At 36.1% G+C, this 10,000-nt stretch overlaps 1 protein-coding gene across 1 annotated transcript in view; it reads right to left on the reverse strand.

Annotated features, from left to right (window-relative positions):
* LOC137628286 (peroxisomal acyl-coenzyme A oxidase 1-like) overlaps window positions 1-10,000 on the reverse strand; it is a gene marked incomplete at its 3' end in the record, with an annotated part of 16,281 nt that overhangs the window by 2,499 nt on the left and 3,782 nt on the right. Inside the window, exons 3-5 of the mRNA XM_068359448.1 lie at window positions 9,765-9,903; window positions 8,726-8,894; window positions 112-235 (exon numbers count right to left, since the gene is read on the reverse strand). Coding sequence (XP_068215549.1) covers window positions 112-235; window positions 8,726-8,894; window positions 9,765-9,903 — 432 coding nt within the window. The remainder of the gene's footprint in view (window positions 1-111; window positions 236-8,725; window positions 8,895-9,764; window positions 9,904-10,000) is intronic.

The following is a 10,000-nucleotide window of genomic DNA, read 5'->3' on the forward strand; positions in this document are numbered from 1 at the left end:
GCCAGAGAGCGTTCACAAACACACACACACAAACAAAAACACAAACAGGGGCGAAAACATAACCGCCTTCCAACTTCGTTGGCGAAGGTAAAAAAAAGATGATAAACTTACGGCCACCTGGCCACCATTTGGCCGCTGTTATGGTTGGCGAGTGAATGATGAATTCCTGGGTGGCCGGGTCATATGTGGCAGTGGTTTCTAGCCCTCGAAGGAAAGAGCCGTGGCCTAATTCCGTCTGCAAATGAAAAGAAGAGGAGTTATTAAGGCTTTGGTAAATAATGGGCAGTTTCGATAAATTGAAGTGGAGGATTAAAATGAGGTTTTTTGGGCCCTAATTCTGTCTGCAAATGAAAAGACGAGGAGTTATTAAGGCTTTGGTAAATAATGGGCAGTTTCGATAAATTGAAGTGGAGGATTAAAATGAGGTTTTTTGGGCCCTAATTCTGTCTGCAAATGAAAAGAAGAGGAGTTATTAAGGCTTTGGTAAATAATGGGCAGTTTCGATAAATTGAAGTGGAGGATTAAAATGAGGTTTTTTGGGCCCTAATTCTGTCTGCAAATGAAAAGAAGAGGAGTTATTAAGGCTTTGGTAAATAATGGGCAGTTTCGATAAATTGAAGTGGAGGATTAAAATGAGGTTTTTTGGGCCCTAATTCTGTCTGCAAATGAAAAGACGAGGAGTTATTAAGGCTTTGGTAAATAATGGGCAGTTTCGATAAATTGAAGTGGAGGATTAAAATGAGGTTTTTTGGGCCCTAATTCTGTCTGCAAATGAAAAGAAGAGGAGTTATTAAGGCTTTGGTAAATAAAGGGCAGTTTCGATAAATTGAAGTGGATGATTAAAATGAGGTTTTTTGGGCCCTAATTCTGTCTGCAAATGAAAAGAAGAGGAGTTATTAAGGCTTTGGTAAATAATGGGCAGTTTCGATAAATTGAAGTGGATGATTAAAATGAGGTTTTTTGGGCCCTAATTCTGTCTGCAAATGAAAAGAAGAGGAGTTATTAAGGCTTTGGTAAATAATGGGCAGTTTCGATAAATTGAAGTGGAGGATTAAAATGAGGTTTTTTGGGCCCTAATTCTGTCTGCAAATGAAAAGAAGAGGAGTTATTAAGGCTTTGGTAAATAAAGGGCAGTTTCGATAAATTGAAGTGGATGATTAAAATGAGGTTTTTTGGGCCCTAATTCTGTCTGCAAATGAAAAGAAGAGGAGTTATTAAGGCTTTGGTAAATAATGGGCAGTTTCGATAAATTGAAGTGGATGATTAAAATGAGGTTTTTTGGGCCCTAATTCTGTCTGCAAATGAAAAGAAGAGGAGTTATTAAGGCTTTGGTAAATAAAGGGCAGTTTCGATAAATTGAAGTGGATGATTAAAATGAGGTTTTTTGGGCCCTAATTCTGTCTGCAAATGAAAAGAAGAGGAGTTATTAAGGCTTTGGTAAATAATGGGCAGTTTCGATAAATTGAAGTGGATGATTAAAATGAGGTTTTTTGGGCCCTAATTCTGTCTGCAAATGAAAAGAAGAGGAGTTATTAAGGCTTTGGTAAATAATGGGCAGTTTCGATAAATTGAAGTGGATGATTAAAATGAGGTTTTTTGGGCCCTAATTCTGTCTGCAAATGAAAAGAAGAGGAGTTATTAAGGCTTTGGTAAATAAAGGGCAGTTTCGATAAATTGAAGTGGATGATTAAAATGAGGTTTTTTGGGCCCTAATTCTGTCTGCAAATGAAAAGAAGAGGAGTTATTAAGGCTTTGGTAAATAAAGGGCAGTTTCGATAAATTGAAGTGGATGATTAAAATGAGGTTTTTTGGGCCCTAATTCTGTCTGCAAATGAAAAGAAGAGGAGTTATTAAGGCTTTGGTAAATAAAGGGCAGTTTCGATAAATTGAAGTGGATGATTAAAATGAGGTTTTTTGGGCCCTAATTCTGTCTGCAAATGAAAAGAAGAGGCGTTATTAAGGCTTTGGTAAATAATGGGCAGTTTCGATAAATTGAAGTGGATGATTAAAATGAGGTTTTTTGGGCCCTAATTCTGTCTGCAAATGAAAAGACGAGGAGTTATTAAGGCTTTGGTAAATAAAGGGCAGTTTCGATAAATTGAAGTGGAGGATTAAAATGAGGTTTTTTGGGCCCTAATTCTGTCTGCAAATGAAAAGAAGAGGAGTTATTAAGGCTTTGGTAAATAAAGGGCAGTTTCGATAAATTGAAGTGGAGGATTAAAATGAGGTTTTTTGGGCCCTAATTCTGTCTGCAAATGAAAAGAAGAGGAGTTATTAAGGCTTTGGTAAATAATGGGCAGTTTCGATAAATTGAAGTGGAGGATTAAAATGAGGTTTTTTGGGCCCTAATTCTGTCTGCAAATGAAAAGAAGAGGAGTTATTAAGGCTTTGGTAAATAATGGGCAGTTTCGATAAATTGAAGTGGAGGATTAAAATGAGGTTTTTTGGGCCCTAATTCTGTCTGCAAATGAAAAGACGAGGAGTTATTAAGGCTTTGGTAAATAATGGGCAGTTTCGATAAATTGAAGTGGAGGATTAAAATGAGGTTTTTTGGGCCCTAATTCTGTCTGCAAATGAAAAGAAGAGGAGTTATTAAGGCTTTGGTAAATAATGGGCAGTTTCGATAAATTGAAGTGGAGGATTAAAATGAGGTTTTTTGGGCCCTAATTCTGTCTGCAAATGAAAAGAAGAGGAGTTATTAAGGCTTTGGTAAATAATGGGCAGTTTCGATAAATTGAAGTGGAGGATTAAAATGAGGTTTTTTGGGCCCTAATTCTGTCTGCAAATGAAAAGAAGAGGAGTTATTAAGGCTTTGGTAAATAATGGGCAGTTTCGATAAATTGAAGTGGAGGATTAAAATGAGGTTTTTTGGGCCCTAATTCTGTCTGCAAATGAAAAGAAGAGGAGTTATTAAGGCTTTGGTAAATAATGGGCAGTTTCGATAAATTGAAGTGGAGGATTAAAATGAGGTTTTTTGGGCCCTAATTCTGTCTGCAAATGAAAAGAAGAGGAGTTATTAAGGCTTTGGTAAATAAAGGGCAGTTTCGATAAATTGAAGTGGAGGATTAAAATGAGGTTTTTTGGGCCCTAATTCTGTCTGCAAATGAAAAGAAGAGGAGTTATTAAGGCTTTGGTAAATAATGGGCAGTTTCGATAAATTGAAGTGGAGGATTAAAATGAGGTTTTTTGGGCCCTAATTCTGTCTGCAAATGAAAAGAAGAGGAGTTATTAAGGCTTTGGTAAATAATGGGCAGTTTCGATAAATTGAAGTGGAGGATTAAAATGAGGTTTTTTGGGCCCTAATTCTGTCTGCAAATGAAAAGAAGAGGAGTTATTAAGGCTTTGGTAAATAAAGGGCAGTTTCGATAAATTGAAGTGGAGGATTAAAATGAGGTTTTTTGGGCCCTAATTCTGTCTGCAAATGAAAAGAAGAGGAGTTATTAAGGCTTTGGTAAATAATGGGCAGTTTCGATAAATTGAAGTGGAGGATTAAAATGAGGTTTTTTGGGCCCTAATTCTGTCTGCAAATGAAAAGAAGAGGAGTTATTAAGGCTTTGGTAAATAATGGGCAGTTTCGATAAATTGAAGTGGAGGATTAAAATGAGGTTTTTTGGGCCCTAATTCTGTCTGCAAATGAAAAGAAGAGGAGTTATTAAGGCTTTGGTAAATAATGGGCAGTTTCGATAAATTGAAGTGGAGGATTAAAATGAGGTTTTTTGGGCCCTAATTCTGTCTGCAAATGAAAAGAAGAGGAGTTATTAAGGCTTTGGTAAATAATGGGCAGTTTCGATAAATTGAAGTGGAGGATTAAAATGAGGTTTTTTGGGCCCTAATTCTGTCTGCAAATGAAAAGAAGAGGAGTTATTAAGGCTTTGGTAAATAATGGGCAGTTTCGATAAATTGAAGTGGATGATTAAAATGAGGTTTTTTGGGCCCTAATTCTGTCTGCAAATGAAAAGAAGAGGAGTTATTAAGGCTTTGGTAAATAATGGGCAGTTTCGATAAATTGAAGTGGATGATTAAAATGAGGTTTTTTGGGCCCTAATTCTGTCTGCAAATGAAAAGAAGAGGAGTTATTAAGGCTTTGGTAAATAAAGGGCAGTTTCGATAAATTGAAGTGGAGGATTAAAATGAGGTTTTTTGGGCCCTAATTCTGTCTGCAAATGAAAAGAAGAGGAGTTATTAAGGCTTTGGTAAATAATGGGCAGTTTCGATAAATTGAAGTGGAGGATTAAAATGAGGTTTTTTGGGCCCTAATTCTGTCTGCAAATGAAAAGAAGAGGAGTTATTAAGGCTTTGGTAAATAATGGGCAGTTTCGATAAATTGAAGTGGAGGATTAAAATGAGGTTTTTTGGGCCCTAATTCTGTCTGCAAATGAAAAGAAGAGGAGTTATTAAGGCTTTGGTAAATAATGGGCAGTTTCGATAAATTGAAGTGGAGGATTAAAATGAGGTTTTTTGGGCCCTAATTCTGTCTGCAAATGAAAAGAAGAGGAGTTATTAAGGCTTTGGTAAATAATGGGCAGTTTCGATAAATTGAAGTGGAGGATTAAAATGAGGTTTTTTGGGCCCTAATTCTGTCTGCAAATGAAAAGAAGAGGAGTTATTAAGGCTTTGGTAAATAATGGGCAGTTTCGATAAATTGAAGTGGAGGATTAAAATGAGGTTTTTTGGGCCCTAATTCTGTCTGCAAATGAAAAGAAGAGGAGTTATTAAGGCTTTGGTAAATAATGGGCAGTTTCGATAAATTGAAGTGGAGGATTAAAATGAGGTTTTTTGGGCCCTAATTCTGTCTGCAAATGAAAAGAAGAGGAGTTATTAAGGCTTTGGTAAATAATGGGCAGTTTCGATAAATTGAAGTGGAGGATTAAAATGAGGTTTTTTGGGCCCTAATTCTGTCTGCAAATGAAAAGAAGAGGAGTTATTAAGGCTTTGGTAAATAAAGGGCAGTTTCGATAAATTGAAGTGGAGGATTAAAATGAGGTTTTTTGGGCCCTAATTCTGTCTGCAAATGAAAAGAAGAGGAGTTATTAAGGCTTTGGTAAATAATGGGCAGTTTCGATAAATTGAAGTGGAGGATTAAAATGAGGTTTTTTGGGCCCTAATTCTGTCTGCAAATGAAAAGAAGAGGAGTTATTAAGGCTTTGGTAAATAATGGGCAGTTTCGATAAATTGAAGTGGAGGATTAAAATGAGGTTTTTTGGGCCCTAATTCTGTCTGCAAATGAAAAGAAGAGGAGTTATTAAGGCTTTGGTAAATAATGGGCAGTTTCGATAAATTGAAGTGGAGGATTAAAATGAGGTTTTTTGGGCCCTAATTCTGTCTGCAAATGAAAAGAAGAGGAGTTATTAAGGCTTTGGTAAATAATGGGCAGTTTCGATAAATTGAAGTGGAGGATTAAAATGAGGTTTTTTGGGCCCTAATTCTGTCTGCAAATGAAAAGAAGAGGAGTTATTAAGGCTTTGGTAAATAAAGGGCAGTTTCGATAAATTGAAGTGGAGGATTAAAATGAGGTTTTTTGGGCCCTAATTCTGTCTGCAAATGAAAAGAAGAGGAGTTATTAAGGCTTTGGTAAATAATGGGCAGTTTCGATAAATTGAAGTGGATGATTAAAATGAGGTTTTTTGGGCCCTAATTCTGTCTGCAAATGAAAAGAAGAGGAGTTATTAAGGCTTTGGTAAATAAAGGGCAGTTTCGATAAATTGAAGTGGAGGATTAAAATGAGGTTTTTTGGGCCCTAATTCTGTCTGCAAATGAAAAGAAGAGGAGTTATTAAGGCTTTGGTAAATAAAGGGCAGTTTCGATAAATTGAAGTGGATGATTAAAATGAGGTTTTTTGGGCCCTAATTCTGTCTGCAAATGAAAAGAAGAGGAGTTATTAAGGCTTTGGTAAATAATGGGCAGTTTCGATAAATTGAAGTGGATGATTAAAATGAGGTTTTTTGGGCCCTAATTCTGTCTGCAAATGAAAAGAAGAGGAGTTATTAAGGCTTTGGTAAATAATGGGCAGTTTCGATAAATTGAAGTGGAGGATTAAAATGAGGTTTTTTGGGCCTTAATTCTGTCTGCAAATGAAAAGACGAGGAGTTATTAAGGCTTTGGTAAATAATGGGCAGTTTCGATAAATTGAAGTGGAGGATTAAAATGAGGTTTTTTGGGCCCTAATTCTGTCTGCAAATGAAAAGAAGAGGAGTTATTAAGGCTTTGGTAAATAAAGGGCAGTTTCGATAAATTGAAGTGGATGATTAAAATGAGGTTTTTTGGGCACGCATTAGTTAGAATTGAATTGAATTGAATATGGGATTTAGGCATTAAGCCAAGCACTGGGGCATCAAAGGCCATTCAGCGCTATGTAACAAAAATCATTCAATTATATCTGTTCACTCACACCATTTAGTATCATTTTAACCTTTAATACAAATTGTAACACTTTCATACAATAAAATCTAGATGTGAAATAAATAGGGATTAAAAAGGTAAAATAAATAAATAAATTAATAAAATCAATGCATTAGTTAGAATTGTGACGGGCCGAGAGAAGGTTGTGACTCAAAGACAGGATGAAAGCAACTGAGTGAGTTTATTATAGAACACTCTCCTTTATATACAAAAGCTCAAGGCAACAGGAAATTTCCTGTTCAAAACCAACACCGTTACCGGTGAGAAAAACAGGCATGTTTATTCAGGTTCTTTTTAGTGCGAGGGAAGAGCGAAGATACAAGCATAATATATACACAAAATGAACTATGTACGATCGTTTGACACACGGTTGGTACAGAATAATTAGATTTCCTTTTATGGAAATAAAGTGGGGATATTGAATGCGAATTTCAGGAAATCAATTAAAGCCCTATAAGATTAATTATTAGCGTAAATTATGTGGCGAAGGAAGTACTAAAAGTTGGATAAGTGTTGAGATAGGTAGAAAAGCTGATTAAAAATATAGCAAAGATGATAAAACCGATTAATGTTTTAATGGATTAAAGGACGCTCATGAATATCAGAGACAAAGGACATTGATAAAGCCCTAGAGACTGACCATATATCCATTTCATCCGCGTCCAAAGCCCCTCTTCACCCAAGCTAGGACCAGGGAGAGCCAGGTAATGGCTGCTGATGACTTATCAGGTAAACCTATAGGCTCCTCCAAACGCCCGATCCTTGGCTTAAAAATTGATCGGTTGTTGTTATCTTCGTAAAGACTAATAATAAGCCCAAATTGTCTCAAATCATATTTTTTATCTTTTCATGGTACAAATCGATTTATGAATATTATCTGTCAGTTTTTATAGTTTACATAGGAGATAATTATTTTAATCTTGTTGCTCTTCTTAAAATAGTTTATTTTCCTTTGTTTCCTTTCCTCACTGGGCTATTTTCCCTGTTGGAGCCTGTGGGCTTCTAGCATCCTGCTTTTCCAACTAGGGTTGAAGCTTAGCCTTTAACAATAATAATAATAATAATAATAATAATAATAATAATAATAAACCCTTGTCCAGCAGAAAGCCGAGTAGGGACGTTTCCGATAGGCTACCACAACCCTGATGGTTTGGTCTTGTAGAAGGAATGGACGATAGGAGGTTAAAGAAAATTATATAATTTGGAGATATAAGGAGGGAAGAATAGAGTGAAGCATGAAATAAAGATAGATGGAGATAAGGAGGTGTAAGAAAGGAGGGGCCTTAGAATCCATGATGCTGTGAATGGCATGCATGTTGGCGCATGATTCGATGAGCTACTCATGGGACTTCTTTGTAGGAATAAGAAGCACAAAAACACACTATATATATACAGTACAGTATATCTACATAAACTGAATATATACATATATGTAAATATATATTATGTGAGGGCATGTTCGTGTGTGTCAAGGAGAAAGGTCATAAAAATTAAATTTTGTCATTTTATCTAAATCATCTTACCCATTGTCAGATTTGCAAACATATGGATTCTACATCATTTGTTCGATCTCTTATTACCTGAAGACAGAGAATCCAAATGATTACTTTTCGAAAAATCATGCAGAACCCTCAGTTAATCTACAAATGTTTTAAAAAAATGGAACTTGCAATTAACTTTATATTTTTAACTGGATCTATTTTGGTAAGGTCATGTGAAGTCTGATACTGTACGACTATGTATTATGAAGAGGTAAAATTAACTTAGGTTCAGTTTGTCGTGCCTAAAATATGGTTAGGTTAAGTTAGTTAAGGAAGGTTAGTAAATTAATTAAGTTCAGTTTGACGGGACTAGATCAGGGTTAGATTAATAAGTTATAATAGATTTACACTGATCAGATTTGGTTAAGTTAGTTAAGGTAGGTTAGTAAATTAATTGGGTTCAGTTTATCCTGCCTAAAACAGGGTTAGGTTAAGTTAGTTGAGGTAGGTTAGTAAAGTTAATTAAGTTCAGTTTGACGGAACTAGATCAGGGTTAGATTAATAAGTTATAATTAGATGAACACTGATCAGATTTGGTTAAGTTAGTTAAGGTAGGCTAGTAAATTAATTAGGTTCAGTTTATCGTGCCTAAAACAGGGTTAGGTTAAGTTAGAATAGGGTAGGTTAGGTAAAGTTAATTAGGTTCAGTCTGACGGAACTAGATCAGGGTTAGATTAATAAGTTATAATTAGATTAACGATCAGATTTGGTAAGGTGAATTAGGTTAGGTAAACGTCGGTAAAGTAGGTAGAAAGGCGTCTCTCAAAAAGATGGAATAGCCCTACCTGAGCATACGTTCCGAGAACCTCTCCTTTCTCAATGCGACCTATCCATTCTTTGCGCTGTTCAGCATCGCCCTGGCCAGCGACTGCTGGTAGGAAGACGTTGTAGTGGATCCACAGTGGGTCACCGTCTTTTAGGATTCCCGTGGAGGCTTTACTTAGCAGAAGGGTTCTGAAGAAAAGGATTTAAAATAATAGTGATAATAAACGACTGTGTATGACTATGTATGCTGTGCCATTCACTTTCATCTTGTACATACTCTTGCACTTTCTGAATATTAATATAACTCTTTATCAATATCTATTCTACAATACATATTAATTATGATCTTGCCTTTCCTCTCTTTTCATGTGAAATTTCCTCCATTCTTAGTACCTTTTTCCATCTACACGTTTCTCCAAATTTCTTTCCCACTCAATTGTTCAGTGGCTACTTTCCTCTTGGTAAGGTTACAAGAGACTCTTCAGCTATGGTAAACAGCTCTTCTAGGAGAGGGACACTCCAAAATCAAACCACTGTTCTCTAGTCTTGGGTAGTGCCATAGCCTTTGTACCCACTATCTTGGGTTAGAGTTCTCTTGCTTGACGCTACACTCGGGCACACTATTCTATCTTATTTCTCTTCCACTTGTTTTGATAAAGTTTTTATAGTGTATACAGTATAGGAAATATTTATTTTTATGTTATTGGTTTTAAAATATTTGATTTTTCTTGTTTCCTTTCCTCACTGGGCTATTTTCCCTTTTGGAGCCCCCGGGCTTACTGCATCCTACTTTTCCAACTGGCGTTGTAGCTTAGCAAGTAATAATAATAATAATAATAATAATAATAATAATAATAATAATAACTATTACACCATATAAACAAACAAAACAAAAGGAACGGAAATAAGACAGGATACTGTGCACCCTCAAGCAAGAAAACCTTAACCCAAGAGAGTAGAAGACCATGGTACAGAGGCCATGGCACTACCCAAGACTAGAGAACAATGATTTCATTTTGGATATAACCTAAATCTAATAGTCCTTTAGATATTACTCACTTTCTATCAATGCCAAGTTCAGCAATTTTAGAATCCAAGTAGCATGACTTTCTCGTCTCGTTCAGGTATCGATCCTCGTGGCTCAGATACTCCGGCGGGATATCATCCTTGAAAGCGGGGTCGGAGGCGACTAACTCCCCTGCGGAGTGAAGGGGGAAGTGGAGATGAGTTGGAGTTGTAGCTCAAACTTCCGAAGGGCAAGGGTTAATCGCTCGTCGATGGGAAATGGCAAAGGG

Source organism: Palaemon carinicauda, chromosome 36 (assembly GCF_036898095.1).
Source record: "Palaemon carinicauda isolate YSFRI2023 chromosome 36, ASM3689809v2, whole genome shotgun sequence".
Lineage (NCBI taxonomy): Eukaryota > Metazoa > Arthropoda > Malacostraca > Decapoda > Palaemonidae > Palaemon > Palaemon carinicauda.